Source organism: Pelecanus crispus, chromosome 3, assembly GCF_030463565.1.
Source record: "Pelecanus crispus isolate bPelCri1 chromosome 3, bPelCri1.pri, whole genome shotgun sequence".
Lineage (NCBI taxonomy): Eukaryota > Metazoa > Chordata > Aves > Pelecaniformes > Pelecanidae > Pelecanus > Pelecanus crispus.
The window spans coordinates 41,712,205-41,729,828 of record NC_134645.1 but is presented as its reverse complement, the minus strand read 5'-3'; the positions used below and the strand labels follow the sequence as shown (position 1 = coordinate 41,729,828).

At 37.2% G+C, this 17,624-nt stretch overlaps 1 protein-coding gene across 1 annotated transcript in view; it reads left to right on the top strand.

Moving 5' to 3' along the window:
• Nucleotides 1-353: 353 nt before the first annotated feature.
• The window catches only part of SRBD1 (S1 RNA binding domain 1), a 124,212-nt gene continuing 106,941 nt past the window's right edge, over nt 354-17,624 (top strand). The window contains exons 1-10 of the mRNA XM_075707254.1: nt 354-377; nt 707-789; nt 1,226-1,391; nt 2,425-2,787; nt 4,263-4,429; nt 5,540-5,657; nt 5,798-5,936; nt 8,699-8,795; nt 10,238-10,373; nt 15,990-16,093. Of these exons, the coding sequence (XP_075563369.1) occupies nt 354-377; nt 707-789; nt 1,226-1,391; nt 2,425-2,787; nt 4,263-4,429; nt 5,540-5,657; nt 5,798-5,936; nt 8,699-8,795; nt 10,238-10,373; nt 15,990-16,093 (1,397 nt within the window). The remainder of the gene's footprint in view (nt 378-706; nt 790-1,225; nt 1,392-2,424; nt 2,788-4,262; nt 4,430-5,539; nt 5,658-5,797; nt 5,937-8,698; nt 8,796-10,237; nt 10,374-15,989; nt 16,094-17,624) is intronic.

Genomic DNA, 17,624 nt, shown 5'->3' with positions numbered 1-17,624 from the left:
AATTCTCTAACTAAAACTGCCAAATATAATTATTGAAATTCATGGGCCCAAACATTGCCAAAAATTCTGTAACTGATTAACTGAAATGCAGCTATTGTAGGTGTGAATCTCAGGTCAGGAGAAAGTCTGTGCCTTCCCTTTTTACCTTGGTAATTGTTTTATGCACTTTCTATATGCTTATAAGCAGCTCTTTCAACATCATTGTTTTTATTATGCATACAAGCAACGGATAGTCTTTAAAGGTGAAATTCTGGATCAAAATGGACAATCTTCTTGTAGTCCTGTTCACATCAAAACCATACGCAAGCTCACTTTACTAGATCTTAATTTTATTTTCTCTGCTGCTTAGGGTGATGGAGGAAGGACTGGTGCAGTACGTAAGTGACACCCAGTAATATGTCTGAGAACCAGTACTCTTTTTGCTAAGATAGCTTTACATGCAAGACAAATAATTACCTCCATTTGAAGAGAAGAGTGATTTGAGAGGCTATAGTGCTTGTTTGTTTGCTCAGTTGAAAAGGTTGTTGAATGTGTGCTGCTGTGGCCTAAATTCTTGGATACTAAGAAATCTAAACTTGCTCTAGAGGAAACTTTTGTGATTGGTGAAGACATTATGGGGGCACAGTTGGCAGTGAGTTAAAGGGCTGAATAAGAGAATACAACTTCAGCTGAACGTTCTATTTCTCTCTTCTCACATCTGTTTCAGATGTCATCTCTACCAAGGAGGGTGAAATCCGAAGCCAAAGCCCTTATATCACAAGATGATGAACTACCTTCATTTCTTAATTCGTAAGATTACTTTTTTCCTTACAATTTTTTTTAAAGTTTATGCTAAGCATGAGCTATTGCTGAAGAACAACACTCAGTTTCTGAGAGGTTGATTAAAAAGTTTTAATGCACAAAACTTCAATTATAAAACACGGATTACCCATGCTGCTTCATGCTCACAGTGAAAATAGGGTGAAACTAAATTGCCAGTTGTCCAAACAGAATTGGGTGTGTACACATCCCAGTGACCAGCTTCAGGAAAGCTTGGTAAATTGTTCCAGCCATTAGCCCTGCAACAGCATGAAAGATCTGTATTTGTTGAGTCTGCCTCCCTACCTTTCCGTTCATTTTTCCTGTTCGCTTCCTTTCATGTCAGAAGACACTCAGACTGGCTTGCTTATGTATTTTTTTTTTTATTCTTCTCATAAGCAATATTGTTCACTCATTTGATTTTTAGGAACTCTGAATCAGAGGAGGAAGAGGAGGAGTGGGAGCCAAAAAGCAAAATTGCAAAGAGACCTCGGTTGCCAAAGAAAAATGAGGCAAAAACTAAAAAAGTTGCTGCTCCACGGTCAGCTGTGGCCAGGAAAAAGGTCAAGAAGGTAGCAATAAAAGAGGAAGTGGTGAGTATTTGTAAGGAAGAGACCTTTAATTGCTGCGGTTGGCAAGTAACATGAGCAGAATTTTTCTACCTCTGGTTCACTTGGTTGCCTAAGTCTGATCAGCTCATCTGATTCCACTGTTACTGTGAATATTCATGATAAACATGGCTTTCTTACGTATTTAAGTGTCCAAGATCTAAGGACCCTGCTTTAAAATTTTGGCCAATGATAATGGGACATGGTTTTCCCTGGAGATCTCTTTCAACAACAAAAATAAATAAATAACCTCTGTTCTTCTTTCTGTAATGAAAACTAAACACTTTATTATCTCTGGTTTCTGTGTTGCACCTTTGATGTCTTCTATCTTTCACCAGCTGGGTACCACAATGAAAAGAAGGCCTGTACTTATGTTTCCCTGCATGTCTGTTCAACCCAGTAAGGACTGCAGTTTTATTACGGTGAATATAAGATGCACTTGTGATAGAAGTTACTTACTTCTGTCAAAGATTAACATCAGAGGTCAGGTCATGACAGACACCAGTCCTTCTGGTTTATAGTGATGTTTCTGAACGTGTTGACGTATGTGGCATATTGAGAAATACATTCTTGGACTCTGAAGAAGATCTCTGGGGAAATTCAGGAAAGGTGTGGCTTGTCTAAGCTTAAACAGTATCTTAGCAGACCAAATCTCAGTTCCAGTTCCCATGCTACACCTAACACCTCATTCGAAGAGTGCTTCCCTGCCTTGATATTCCCTGTTTTGTTGAGTGGAGGCAAGGACTGTAGGTCAGTGTCTTCTGAAGGAGAGCCCAATTAAAGTCTTCCCAGGATACTTTTATTTGATCTTTTAAATCACAGTTCTACTGGGTATGTTTGTATCTTTCTCCACACAAGATATATTTCAGGTTACTTGATTTCTGGCTTGGCATTTTCCTGCCAGAGACATCACTTGGGGAAAATGATGTCTGGTATCAAGTCTTCCTAGGTTTTAATTGCAATGTTGAACCAGTTTGTAACAGTCAATGCTTAATATGGTTTCAATGCATTTTGGCAGGATGTACCCTTGCCTATTGCTCCTGTGGAAGATAATAGAATGCAGCTTTTAACACCTAAGGAAGAAGATGTAGGCACTAAACCAAAAACTTCAAATCAAAAGCCAGAAGTGCCAAAAAAAATGGAAATAAATTCATTCCAAGCGAAGAATGTAGAGAGTTTGGAGAGTGATGAAAAACCCTCAACAAGCATTCCTGTAGTGGGAAATCAAGTGAAACATGAAAAATCTGAGGAGGATTTTGCATTTGATGAACCACCTTTTAAAAAGATTAAGTCAACTACATGTTCTGAAGGAAAGCCAGTAAAGAACCTAGGAGGCAGCAAAGTAAAAGAAGAATTTGAAATGAACTGGGATATTGTACAGGTATGAGATCTTTTCCTTTTTTGAGGTATCAGTGGAACCATTTCCTACATAATTAGCACTTAGTTTCTAACATACAATTTGAGTCCTCCTGGCATCAGTTGGAGTGTCAGAGAGTCATTGTGCTGTTAAGCAGTCATTTAACTTCTGCTTAAGTTGTCGTAATACGTGTATAAATATAAATGTTGGTTGGTAACTGTTAAAAGTTCAACATTATTCAAATATGCCGAGGACTTAGGCAGTCCTTAGTATAAAGCTAGCCTGTAACAGTTTGCACATTTCTTCTGTCTCAGCACTGTTTTTTTTTTTTAATGGATAGAGTCAACTGAAACTCGTACAGGAAGGGATGGTGAAAGATTTGGGATGCCTGTGTGCCTAGTTTCAGAGTTTAAGATTTAGTGTGGATCATTTCATTGTAGAGACTCGTTTAAGACTGTATATCAATTTACAGTACCATCAAGGAGGAGACTGCATTCTTGGAACAACAGTGACATCAAGGGAGATATCATCTTTGTTTTTGTGGGATGTTAACTTTGAAGCTGTTCAGATGAAGACAGTTTTAGGATAGCTCGTGTTCTGGGAGGCTGGGTATGGTTATGGAAGATTTTAATATGAACAGAATAGGAATAGATTGAGTACATCCTATTCATCATCCTTAGTACTGCCTGCTTAAGAAAGGTGTAAAATTTTGTTCCTGAGTCTTCTAAAATATTCCTGGAAATGCAGATGGAGAATTTGATCTTTATGTATTGCTGCTCTAAAAGCAGTGAATATGATAGGCTTCAGAACAAAACTTTCAAAAGGCTTGTAAATGAGCCGTCTATGGGAATAAATGTAGTGAAGTACAAACTGTGATAGTTAAAATGTTACTAAGCTAAGGTACTTGTATAGTTTGTCCTCTATTCCATGTTGATACACTATACCTTTATCTTTAGAAAGCTCACTTTGTACAAAAACATGTTTAACTTTGAGGCTTGGTTCATCTTGAAACTTTTAGCAATGTCGTGCTAGTTTCCAGTTATTGGTGGAGTGGGATTTGGATCAGCTTTGGGTTTGTGGGGTTTGTTTGTTTTGTTTAACCATGAGGTATGTCAGTGTTAGTATAAAAAAACCAAAAAGTTTGGTGTTTTCTGAGTTGCCATGTGCTGTTTGTTGTCTTTCTGGGTTTGTGTTGTTTTGGTTTTTTTTAATTGTATGGGTTTTTTCTGTTCCCCCGGGGCACTCCTTCCTGCATTTTTTTTTTTTTTTCTGTAGTTACAAGTTTCTGGAAACACTGGTTGCTGTATGTCTTTCTGAAGTACTGGGTGTGGTGGCTGGATGCATGGGAAGCCTGGTATCCTGTCTTAGGGAGGACAGTAGTCCCTGCTGGCCAGCATAATATTCTGCAGGTGGTTTTGAACTTTGAATAAGAGGTTGTTTAAAGCAATCTATCGCCTTTCTTAAATATTTTTTTTTGTTTCTTTTTTTGCTTGTGACAGGCCTTGTCAGAAATAACAAATGTTGAACCATGGGTATGTGCAAACTTAATTCGCCTCTTTCAAGAAGAAAACACAATTCCTTTTATTGCTCGCTATCGAAAAGAACTCATCAATAATCTGGAGGCCGATGCCTTGCGAGAAGTGCAGCAAGCATTGGAAGAGCTACGGTAAGTAAGTTAATACAGGCAGGTATCTGGGGGGGAGGTAAGTAACAACCAGCTGCTGTTTCTGTGTCCCTGTTTTGGCATTTTGTACACACTGCAATTATAAAGGAACTCCTAAAGAAGAAAGTTTAAAACTAAAGTAATTATGCTTGATGCCTGTCTGTTTTTACTCTAAGTAGCAAGAAACGTAGCATTATTAATTGCCAAAGAAAAATTAAGATCTTAACCTTTATGCAGTTTTAGTAGCTTACAGGTCCTGGAGATACCTAGGCCAATTAGATGTAAGCTGCACCCTTAGAAGAAGAATCACTAAGAATCCCTTGGCTCCTCACTCAGAACACTGAAGCCTCTAGTGAAGAGCACTTCCTGAGGTTGTGGTGCCTCAGGAGGGCAGACTAAACCATCACGGACCACTGCAGCAAAGAAAATGATCGGCAAAGCCCACTGTAGGGGTGGCAGAGACTGCTCTCACTACTCCTTGCTTTTGGGTGGCTGTATGTCCTGGAGATGGCAGGGGAACAGTCTTGCCAGAGGTTCTGTCAACATGGTGTCTTCCCCCTTGTACTCCCTGGCTATCCCCTGGCAGGAGATTCTTTCCAAAGAGGGAAGGTGGCCTGAGATAGCACTTGTGTGAACAAGTAGTTTAAATCATAACAAAATACCTTTGCTGCCTGTGGTTGCTCACAGGTATCTTATTGAAGGTCTAACTGTTTAAAATCTGGTACCCTGTACTTGATACTGCAGTACTATCGTGATATGAATTAGAACTGTAAGTGCTCATCAACGTGGATTTAACTTGGGGCATTTTTATTTGGCTTCAAGGCCAGTAATCTTGCAAAAATGTATATAGCAGTAATGACTGTCGGTATTGTTTGATGATTTTTCTTAAAGCTACCACAAGATACTGTGATAGAGTTTTGAACTCATTGCAGAAAGAGAGTAATAGTTAGAAACACTTTTGGATTGTCATACTTGTTTTGTTGACGATTAGCATGAGACACAATCTTCAGGGGTTTGAGAGAGCTTCAGCAGTGTAGTAAACAAGGTCACAATTAGTAGCCTTTTTAATCCACCATGGAATGTGACTGCTAATATCAATCTGTTGCATTTTAGTACTGTTGCAAAGAAGACGCATACAATGATACAGAAGTTGAAGAAAGAAGGGAAATTATCCGGATGCCTTTTAACAGCATTATTAAATTGCAGAACTTTGGAAGAATTAGACCATGTGGTCAGTACACTAGTCTTTTTCAATCATCCTTAGTTTAAATGTAATCTTGCCTAACTAAATAGTGCATAATGCAAAGTACACAGCATGACTGAAATATTTCCTTGCCTTTTAATAACTGTATCTTTTTGTTTGTTTTAAAGTCCGCACCTTATAAAACTGGGAGTAAAGGCACCAAAGCCCAGAGGGCCAAGCAGCTGGGATTAGAACCTGCTGCTCTCTCCCTTCTGCACAATCCTATGGAACTCAATCTCTTTTCTTACATTAGACCTAATACCAAGGGTAAGCGCTGTACTTCTATGAGCAGTAATGTCTTAAAAGCCTGAAAATGTTTTAAAAGAGAAATTATTTTAATTGTTCTCATGTTGCATTATTCAACTACCTTAAATTCCACAGTTCTTTTAGCAGCATGTGGTAGATCTTAAATTTAATGCCATTGTTCCCAAACCTTTCCTGTCTTTTTGTGCTGTAAATAGTAGTAATTCTGGTATACTAGGAGACAGAAGTCTGGAGATGTTAGAGTATAGTTGACATCTGTATTTACTGGTAAGAGAGAGGGAACTGCACCGCACAGCCGAGACCTCTCCATGGTTCTACTCTTACTTGAATTGTTTACGGAAGATTCAATGCTGATTGTGTACGAGGCTTATGCTCACACCTTTTACTGAACTAAATGTCATCCATCAAAGCATATCTTAATTAAAAACTGGCCTTGATGACTGGGAGTGAGCGGGAGAGAGTTTTTGCTATTGAATGACAGTAGGGGTTGGAGAAGATGTAGTCTCTGAAATTTGAGTAGGAACTTTAATGATATGATTGTCACACATAGACTGCAGAATTGTGTTGCTTTGTGAGTGCAGTTATGGGTGAATCTGTAGGGGGCAATCTCTGACAATAAAATGTGAAGACTGCTGCAACCTTCTGTATGGTGTTAGAGAAGTGCTTTTCTTCTTCCCTACCCCAGCATTTATTTTTTGAATTTTAACATAGAAGTGCTGAGCCTACTGGTGAGACTGACTCTTACTCTTCCCACTTTTGTTGTTCTTTTATTTAAATATTGTTGGTAAGATGATCCTTACTTTGCATTGAAAAATCAGTTACCAAATATTCTGTTTATCTAATTACTGCATTTTAGCACGTGTCATTATTTCATACAGCAGTATATTGCAGCCACATGTCTGTATTCTGGCAGAGTCTGAAGAACCAAATTAAAATCTTCACGGTGAAAGTTCAAATAAATTATTTAGGGTGCATTCAGAAGGGAGTGCTATTTGTTGCAGCATATACACTTCAATTTTTTGAATTGGTACACCTATTGTCAATTTTGTGCTAGGTTTATGTAATGGTTACCATTTGAAAAGCATATCAGAAACTGTATATATATATGAACTGGGTTACTTTTATCAACTTGGGAGCCAGGTTGACAACCTATATACGGTTTGAGATCAGAGTGAATTTGTGTTAAAATTTTAAATTCTCAGTGTTTTTAAACTTATACTAAAAATAGACTGAAATAAAAACAGCAGTTCATGTTTCAAAGCCAGATATTGAAAGTTATGGAAGTAGGCTCACCGGAAAACTTTGTTCTTCCTTTTAGTTGTACGGTCCACTATTTCTCTAATTAAACAAGCATGTGCTCTTTTTACAATGGACACAGTTAATGCCCATGTGAGTGGTGCTTGTTGAATGAGAACTTTCTGATTATTTCTTTAATGCTGATTGGTTTTGGTCTGTTCTATCTCATTCAAATTCTCTGCTAGAATTGAAATAATGTCACCATGTACACTTCTGGTACTTGAGTGTCTCATAGTAATTCATATTCAATATAATGCTTGTTTTATAATTTCCTTAGCTTTGTATTCCAATGTTACATTACTTTTACTGTACGAAACACTAACTCATAGATGTAAAGAGCCAAATTCCACAACTTCTGATCAGTTCAGGCATTTAATAACATATTCTTGTTCTCACACTTTTATTTTTCTTTCTGGCGGGTAAGCTTAGCTTCCCCTTTTTAAAAAAGGGCAAGATTAATTTTTTTTATGGTGTATAACTCTATAGCCCAATCAGAAGCAGGGTTCTGGATTCAATGAAAATATGTAGCTATTAGAGCTATGCAGGTTTTTTCTAATGGCATTAATAAAGGTCTTTCGAGATATCGGTAGTCCGTCAGACAGCAGAGTAAAAAATAATGTGTATCGAAGGAGACAGTTAATCCTGCATCTGCCAACTCTAGGTTCTTGCTTTTTGCTCTGAAGCATTTGTTACTGACTTGCTAGAAACAGGGTTACATATATTGATTTTAAAATACAAGATGTCAGTTTTATTTCATTAGCTTCTGGTTCTGGTCCAATTCAACCACTGTGCTAAGGAGAATGCTGTGCTACCTCTTCTGGTCTTCTGAAGGGAGGAATGGTTCTGTGTGTTGGAAAGCTGAATGATTCTGTTGTTAGCTCTTGAGAATACTTTTGTCTGTGGAGACATTTTATAACTTCACTGTCTGAACAGTGCTTCATGGGAGAGGATGAAGGTAGCCTGACCTCAGAAGTGTCACTGTACAAACTCCTGCTACAAACCAGTGGAACTATAAAACAGGATTGCCTGCAAAGATTTTAGGCAGTTTCTATATCAGTAGCAAAATGTGTAAACTTGTGCTGCTCATTTTATTATGACCACAAAAATTATACTTGAATATCTAATTTTACTGTTGTAAATAAATAATTAATTTGCATCATAAATGTCAAGATCTGTTAGCATCAAAGTCACAAAATTATATATTTTTCTCTCATTTTCATGTAATTTTAATTTATGATACTGCATTGGTCACTTTAGGCTCATTAAAAATTGTTTCAGATGTTTTGGAAAGGAAGCTTTATTAAAAAACTTCTAATGAACTGGAATTCTTCACTGTAACTTCTACAAATCAGTTCGGTATCTTGCATCAGTTTTCTTTCAGCTTGTATATATTTTATTAGTGCTTGTGCAGTTGTGTAAAGTAATTTTTCATATTAGTTTTTTATAATTATTAACTTTTTTCTTCTAAGGGCTTTCAACTATCAAGGAAGTAGAGGCTGGAGTACAACATATTTTAGCTGACATCTTTGCTAAAGATAAAGATACACTGGATTTTATCAGGAAATTGTAAGTTTGGTTTTTTTTTTTTTAATTTTTCCAAAATTTTCCTGGTTACATGATAAGATTCAGTCTCCTACTGTGCAGATGTGTAATTCATGGCTTTTAATGATGTGAAAACAGTGTTACTTTAGGTCCATTCCTTCACTTGTGCTGGAGATGTTCTCTAGCCTTTCTGCCTGACTGGCTATCAGTGAAGGAGAAATCTCCTGTGAGCATGGCTTGACACCATGACTCCCAAAGACTGTTCCATATAGAACGTATCTCCCTTGCAGTTAATGATCTGTAGAGGAAAGTTTTCTCTCCTTGCACTTCCTTCAAGCTGTGACTTTCCAGAGGTGTATCTGCTCCAATATTTACTATTTATTTATTATTGCTCCAATATTTGCTGCTTGACACCAGTGAGTGTAATTAGCATGCAGTGATGGTTGATTTTGGCATTGGAAGACAATTAGGCAAGCAAATGAGACTGTTTTTAAAGCAGGAGTTACTGATCCTGTGGCTGTGTTAGCTGACTTTAAGTTTTCTGATGTTATGTAATGACTTCAAGGTTATTTGTCATGGCCAGGGGGTTGATGTGACAGTAATATTTGCTTGTTTGTTTTGGGTTTGGTTTTTTTTTTTTTCTCCTCGGCTGTGTACTATCTGGGACAGAACAGGGTTATCAAAGAACAGATACCTTCTTAGGAGCATGCAGTGTTGGTTTGAATTTGCTCGGTTCTGTTCAGTTGACTCTTGTTTGCTCTTTATCATGAGTAATGGCCAACTTCAGCAAAAGGCTAGAGCACAGCAATGTGATAATTTCAATGAGGGGGTGGTTTTGTAAAGGATGTGCTGTCATTGCCAGACTATCACTTTCATTCTTTTGACCACTAGAAGCTCCTTAATTGGATACACAGCGCTCTGTAGATACATCCTCTTGATCTAAAGTGTCGTATGTATAATAATCATGAGGAGCATTCAGGAAGCTATCTGTTTGGGATCCCTGTTACTCCTAAGAATAATGAAGAGTTTTATGAGTGTTAAGTGCTCAAAGGATGAAATTAATCCTGAAGCTGGGTAGATTCAAGAGAGATGTTGCATTTCTATAAAACAGATAACTGCTATAATTTTTTTGCAACTTCCCAAAATTTGTTGTGTGAAGTTGAACCAATAACTGACTAAACCGAAGTGCAGATAGTGGCTTTTGAGTATCCATTCCCTTCAGGAGAAGGGCTGTGTTCAGCTTTTTCTGATGTCTGCTTAAATTTCTTCTCTTGCTGTGTTCTAGCCAGTATGTGTTATGTCAGTCTCAGCATTAAGATATGTAATACAGTTCTGCATGTAGTTGGGGTTAACATAACTTGTAATTGGGCAGACTCCAAAATTAATTTTTATTTAATACAAACATTAATGACTTGTTACAAGCTTCATGCTAAAATACCTTATTAACATTGGTTTCTTTTATTCAGATGTCAGCAAAGGTACATTTGTATCCAGTCAGCCTTGGCAAAAGTGTCGTCCAAAAGTGGAAATGAAAAAGATATCAATAAATTCCAACTGTACCATGAGTTTTCTTGTAATATAAAGAACATTCAGCATCATCAGGTACACCTACAAATTTGTTTTTTTCTTAGAATTTTAACTATAGCAAAGGAGGCTTTGCTTTTTAATTTTGTTTCTTAAAACTGATTCTAAAGATACTTGATTTTGCTTTTCAGTTATCGAAGGTGGTAGAGACTTTCAAATTCTTGAATTGCAGGACTAAGCTGTTAATCTTTGTCTTAGGAAACTGAGCAGAGGACTGCTTATTCAGTATGTCCATTGTCTGATTAATTCTCATTAAACAAATATTTATAATCAGATTTCGATACTGGTGTGATTTATTTTCAGCATGTGTCATACCCTCCCTTCCTTCCCCCAGTGACAAGTGCATAGCAAATGTTATCAGGAGGGGGATAAAGGCTAAGCAATAATTTATGGTCTGTGGGGGTGAGACTGGGGCATTGCATAGTAGAGAAAGCTCCTTGGTTGGAGTGTATTTGAAGCAAACTTGGATAAACTTATTCTTTGTTTCTTTTCAATGTTTGCTACTGCCCTGAAGTCAGAGTGCTCTGAGCCATTTGACACTAAACCTGTCAGGTGAAACTAGTGAGAAGTATCAGGGAAAGTCCAGAAAATTGGAATTGAAGGTGACCTACAAAAGCAGCTCTTGTCAGCAGCAACTTGATGTAAAAGCTGAACAATCAAAATAGAAGGGCTCAGGGGAACATCCCATGCACTACCCCAAAAACGGGTTTGTTTTGCAAGTCATCAGTATTCTCTTCTGTGAAGCATCTTTAGTTATCTGAAGCCCCAAGCCTAGACCTATATGACTAGAAAAAGAAATGAGGGACAAAGCAAACTTACTAGCTGATAAGAAGCTGGTGACTTGATAGGCAGGCTGTCCCTGCTACTAACGTTCAAAGGCTGAAGTGTGATGCACTCAATGCAATTGTCAAGACCTTTGCCCTGATTCATTACTCATCACCAAGTGAATTGTCTCTTGTTTTGGTCACAGTTACCTCACTTTAAAAAAGCAAAACAAAAACCCAAAAACCAAAACAAAAAAAACACACAAAAAAGATGCTCTTAGCTGCTTCCAACCAGAAATGTCCTTTTCCTTTAGAAGGCTGCCTTATTCTACAACAGAATGCTTTTCCTTTGATATCTACGGTATGCTTTCATTTTCTTTCTCCTTCTTGTTGTAAAACAGTGAGATGTTTTGAATTAATAAAGGATTATCTTGCATGTCTTGAAATGAATTTATTACAAAAAATATTTCACAATATGTATGGGCTAATTTTAAATACCGCACCACCCCCCCCCCACCCCCCCCCAGTATGGATGGTATTAGGTGAAAGACTAAATTACTGCAAGCGATTTTAATAAACAGGCCTTCTGTAGATGTTTGAAGAGGTACCTGTAGTTGTTCTCTTTGTAATAAGTATGAACATCTGCTGTATTTATATCAGTAATTATTTGGTGAAAATTTGCTTCTAGAGAGTCTGGAAAAGTCAATAGAGCAAGCTAAGACTACTGTGGTGACATATCACAAAGATTGGTAGATTCATCGGGAGATTAAGTGTTGTGTTGTATGGGTTTTTTGTTTGGGTGCTTTACTGTTGAATGAATAATTTGGCTGTCAAATTTGGCTGTTCAGTTTTTCCTGCACTGAGAGTGGTGAATACTGAGATATGCAACATGTATTGGGTGTACAAGTGTTCCCTGGGATGATTTACTTCTTGTCCGAGGCATCCTTTTCTTTCTGTTTTACGTAAGGAAAACTGTTGCTTAGGTAGAGCCGGGGCTAGAAACCAGCAGTCTGACCACGTGGCTGCACTGTTTCTTATTCAGGATGTGTCCTTGGTTTGTCTGTTTGATGTTAAGATTAACTCGATCTGTTTTGGTTTATTTCTCCTTGTGTCTGTCACTAACCTTAATGCCTCTTTCTTTTCCCATTCCGGCTCTCCAGTGAAGTAACAACCACTGGTCTTACAGCTGGTAGTCCTGTAGTCATGGGATGTTTTTGCACTCTTATGTGTTGTCTTTCATCTGTATATTACTGCTGTTGACTATTTTTCTCTATTATGAATCTTGAAAGTCTGAGTTGTTAGTGCTTCACTGAGGTTTCAGGGCCCAAGGTATGTCAGGGGTTTTTTGTACTAGCTGAGGAAAAAATGCGTTTTATGGTTATCTCCAACATGTGTGGCTTGCAGTTCCCTGTTCTGTAAAAATACTGTGACTTTTAATTTCTGTTGATTTTTGGGTCTTTGTTCGTTTTCCAGTTCCTTTCTTTGTCTCCCTTTTGTGTTTTGATGATGAAATAAGGAGAGAAAAAGTGTTTTCTTTATCTTTCATTTCTTCTTTAAGCTTAAACCCTAGTATTGTACATTCAAAAGTCTTTCTTTTAACCTTCAATTTCTTTGTTACTCAACCTTACTACCCTGCTGATGCAAATTACCATTGTTTTTTTCTTTTCTGTTTTCTTGGCTTATAACCATCCCTTTTAATACCTAAAAGTCTTTAGTTTCTCCTTCGCCTAAGACTTTGAAGAATACTTCTATTCTGCATTCAAAAGGCTTGTTGAAAATGTGTTCTTAAATGTGCTTTGGGAGAAAATTCTCTGGTTTGGTTCAGGATTTTTGAAACAAGCTCATACCTAAAAAAGATAGAGGGAAGCCTGAAACTCAGAGGGATTTATAAAATTTACTAGTCCCCCAGGACTGCAGGTTAAATAGCTGTGTTTGAAGAACACCTGCAAAATTCACTGTTTTGAAGACCTTCTCTACTCCTTTCATGACTGTGGACAGACAAGTTCTCAATGCGTTTAGCTAGAGGCAAAAGCAGAAGTCAGCTTCAAATCACCGCTTTGCAGAGTTGCAAATAAAGGGTTCCATAAAATACTGCACTGAAACTGGTCATCGCCTGAGTATGGAAGTGCTAGTAATCTTAAAGGACTGTGTACAACCCTAACTCTGCTCTAGCTCATGTGTAAGTAAAGGGCATGGGCAGTGGACTAGCACGTTACCTATGCAAGAATAAGCTGTGTCTTTATGACCAAAGCATTTGTAGCCGTGAGTGTGCCTTGCAGAGTGTATTACAATGAGGTGAACTGGTGTGCAGAAGTCGCAGCTTGGGTCTGCGGTTCTGCGCCAGTCATTGCACACGCTGTAGCTCTGGGTTACTTTCTGTGCTATTGCTGTTTTGTGTATTGAGACATGCCACGAAATAATCAGGACTGGCGTGGAGCTGGGTTGTTTGACTGAAAAAGCTAAAATACTGAACCTGAAATGAGAAAAAAAACTTACTTGTTTAAAAAACCTGACTCCAGATTTTGACGTGATCGGATACCTGTGGGTGTTTCCAGCTGGAACATTTTGCTGTTGGGAGGTTCAGCCACAGTTCCTTCCTTTGGCAGCAAGGAGAACCTGACTGGACTTTTAGGATGTAGTTGGGTAGCTACACCAACACTGTCATAACTAAGGAAAAAAATCTTTCAAGAGTTTATTTGAATTTTTGGCTAACTATAAACAGTTCAGTGTTTGTGTACACCTTGGGGTGGCTTTCCTCTATTTGGAGATGACTGAATTGGTGGGAGGAAAAGAATTCATGAATAAAGTGTAATGTTTGAGGCAAGTGCTCTATTTTCAATCTCATACTTAAAAAGGAATTGGAAATTAAAGTTCTTGGCAAGATACACAAAACTTATTCAGTGAGTCTAAATCTGGAACATAGAGGAGAGCTGTGCAATGTGAAGGGCATTGTATTTTTCTGATGAACAGAATACGGTTTGATAAATCTTGTGACTAGATGAAATGATTGTTCTTGCTTTCTCTTAAAAATGTGTGTTGTCTTTATTAACCCTTCCCCTGGATCTGTTCCAGTCTTGCACAAAAACAGTCTTTCTCCAGAACTGAAAGTTTATTTTTGTCTAGAATAGCTGCATTTGAACCTGTTACTTTAAAAAAACAAACAAACAAAAAAAAACCAAAACAAAAAACCTACCTTTATTCTCTTAGGGGAAGAAATTTAGTAATTACTTTCTTAATTGAGCATAACCTGGATGATAATTCTTCTCCGAATGCATGTCACTTAAAACAGGATAGGCAGATTGTTTAAGAATAAAAATGTAAAAAATACTGGTGAGTGCAATAGAGCTGGTTTAAGTTCAGGTGACTGACACATTCTGCAGATGGAGTGCCAGGAAACAAAATGTGATGCAAATATTGACCCTGCTAACAGCATGCTGAATGATGACATTATAATTCTATCAGATGCATTCTCTGTCATGAGCATCATTTTGATTTCATTTTAGCTTGACATTTAACTTTCTCTCTTTTTTTAAAAAAATAAAATCAGAATAAACATGAAAGCATTTGATTTGTTAAAATGTGTCTTTCTAATCTCTACATGAAAACATTTGCTTTGGCAGTCAAGGTACCAGATGCTATAATATTTCACATGAAATCTTTATTATTAGCTTTGTTGTTCAATGATATGTCAGGGCTGGTATGTCACAGGAGCAGTAAGGCTGAGGAATATAAATTGGTACTATGTCCTGGAGTCATTTTAAACCATTGTATTTAACATATGTGACATGTCTGAGTTAGCTAGTGATTGAATTAAAGTTCATGATTGACACAGAATGCTCTGTTGTGACAGTGCTCAGGGCCTGCTACATACAGCAACATGTGTAGTCACACAGGAATGTCAACTTCTAGGGATTTTTTTTTTTCCACTTTGAAGTATTTTGGAAGGGAAAATGAAATCTAAAAATGTGTGGTTTTTATTTGTAACTACTTCTAACTGTTATTCTGTTTCTAAAATCTCTTGACCAGTGAGCTTTCTTAATAAATACTTTAAGGATTGCTTTAGGTGAACACTCATCATCTTCTTAGAGAGGTTAGACTAGTAGATACCCACCAGTATCCTCCAGGATCCATCACTTGTGTTGTGATCTTGGTTTTAAATGTAGAGCCACAGACTTCTGTGTAACGTAGAACTCTTTGCGTGCAGATAGCATGCGTGCAACCAGATTTAGCTTTAGGTCGTGAATATACAGTTGTGTACACAAGACTCTGCCAGAAATGTGTGCCTACATTTTAAGACTGGAGCATTAATATTAACGTAAAGAGTGTGCCTACAATATTTTCAGCTATTTATGAACTAGGTGTGAATAACTCAAAAATTCATCCTCTTTCAAATTAGGCTAGTTACCTTTGTCACAAGTTCTGATTCATAATTGATTTTAAATTTGGATTGATCTCGGGAAGCAAAATGAAGCCAGAAGCTTAGAACTAACTTTTTCCCTTTCTGATCTCTAGTTCTGATTGGAATCACTTTTCAATTCATTTATTGAGTTTTAATTTGGGTTATTAAACAAGATTATTCCACCAACTAAATTCACGCTGACTTGTATCTTAAGTGTGTTTAAGATAAAACTGGACTTTGAGATTGTAGACTCCAGGGAAAAACGTATTATTTGTTATACCATGGCATGATTTAATCTATGTTTAAATTGTGGATGTTATCTGTACATGCTGGTACTTTGTGAACTGATTTACTGTACCACCATCATGACTTGCTACAGAATGTCAAACAAGCACGCACACAAATGTTGATAAGTTTATCTTTTGGATATTTTGTGTGTCATCTGTCTCTGCCATTTATGTTTGCACTCAGATTCTGGCCATTAACCGAGGGGAAAATCTGAAGATCCTGACAGTGAAGGTCAACATTCCTGACGGGGTGAAGAATGAATTCTGTTGGTGGTGTGTCAATGAAAGGTCTGCATGGATACATATTCTTACAGAAATCTTTTTTTTCCCTAGACAGCTGCATACTGAAATGTACCTCACATGTCTTGTTACATTAGGAGAACAATTTAAACGAATACTTATTAGATTAGATGAAATTAGCAAGTGGATAATTCTTATTCTGTGTTTCTAACTGGTGTAGCATTATGCTGAAAAGATCATGCCTGTGGCCGTATTTGGGGAGTTCTGGCACCATTCTTCAAGCAATTGAATTTTTTAAAATGTTGGGTGATTCTTTCATTTCCTACTGATTTGGTCTTACAAGTTTGCTTTTTTTAAGCCTATAGTAAGATGTTTAGTGTTGCATAACTTTTGAGGGTTTTTTGCAAAAGTTTAGGTTAAATATATGTTGTTTTGTGCAATATCTCTGTCAGTCTTTTTTCTTGGAAACTGCACCTTGATATCCTCTGTTGGAGAATATTGTGATCCAAACTGTCCATCTTCCTTGCGTGTATAAAAGACAGGTTTCTCTTTCTCAACAGTTTGAGTTATTGGGCATTGTTCTCAGGATGTCTTAGAAACTCCTATCTTTGCATCCTAAAATTAAATAACCAAAAGGAGAAAATAAGGATAGGAGAAGATGCACTTTTTTAAATGTATAAAATTGTATGGTGTGATACTGCTTTAGCATGTATTTTTCTTCCACACCAAGTCCAAGAAAGGGGTGTGCTAAAAATGTTCCTTTTCAATGTAGAAATTTAATAGTTCTGTTTCCAAGACAGAAGCCTCCAAAATAGTTAAAATATTGTTTGGCCAGATAACATAGTATGATCTAAGACTAATAGTAAGTAACTTTTTTTTTTCAGGAAACTATCAGGATTCATAAAACTAGAATAAAACTTAGGTGTATTTAATACCTATAATGGGATTTCTGTCCCTCCCCCCAAGACGTATATTCTGTAGGCAGAACATGTCTGTCAGTCTTTCTTTTACTGTGTCTGTGACAGAATTTGGAAGCACTGTGAGCCACAGATAATGGAACAGCTTGTCACTGCTATACAAATGAAAGTGGGATGTAAATTGAGGTATTTTTGGTTGATTACACTTTCATGAGTCATCTTGAGATAAAAAGAATATTGACCCTGGAAATGGAACTACTTATTAATACTTAGCATTCATGAGGCTATATATACTTATGGCTTTTTACTATCTAAGGACAACTTCTCCACCAGCAGAAAACTTTGGAAGGAATGATTTTAGTAGAACTTGGTGCATTAACATCTAGGACAGATTCTGATCTTCCTCATTAGATTGAAAACTGTGTTATCAAATTGACAAATAGTAATTGTATACTCTGCCCTGCAAGTTTGGAAATGACTGTCCGAGGGTGGGAGTTGCATTATTTTCATTGCATCGATTTACTGGTGAGAGCAGAAGGCTAAGAACTTCTGTTTGAGGCAAGGATTTCAAAACTTCACAAAGGTATTAACTAATTTACTGAAGGTCACACACAATATCAGTTTCAGAACCAGAAATGCCACCTTGCTACAGAGTTTGGCTA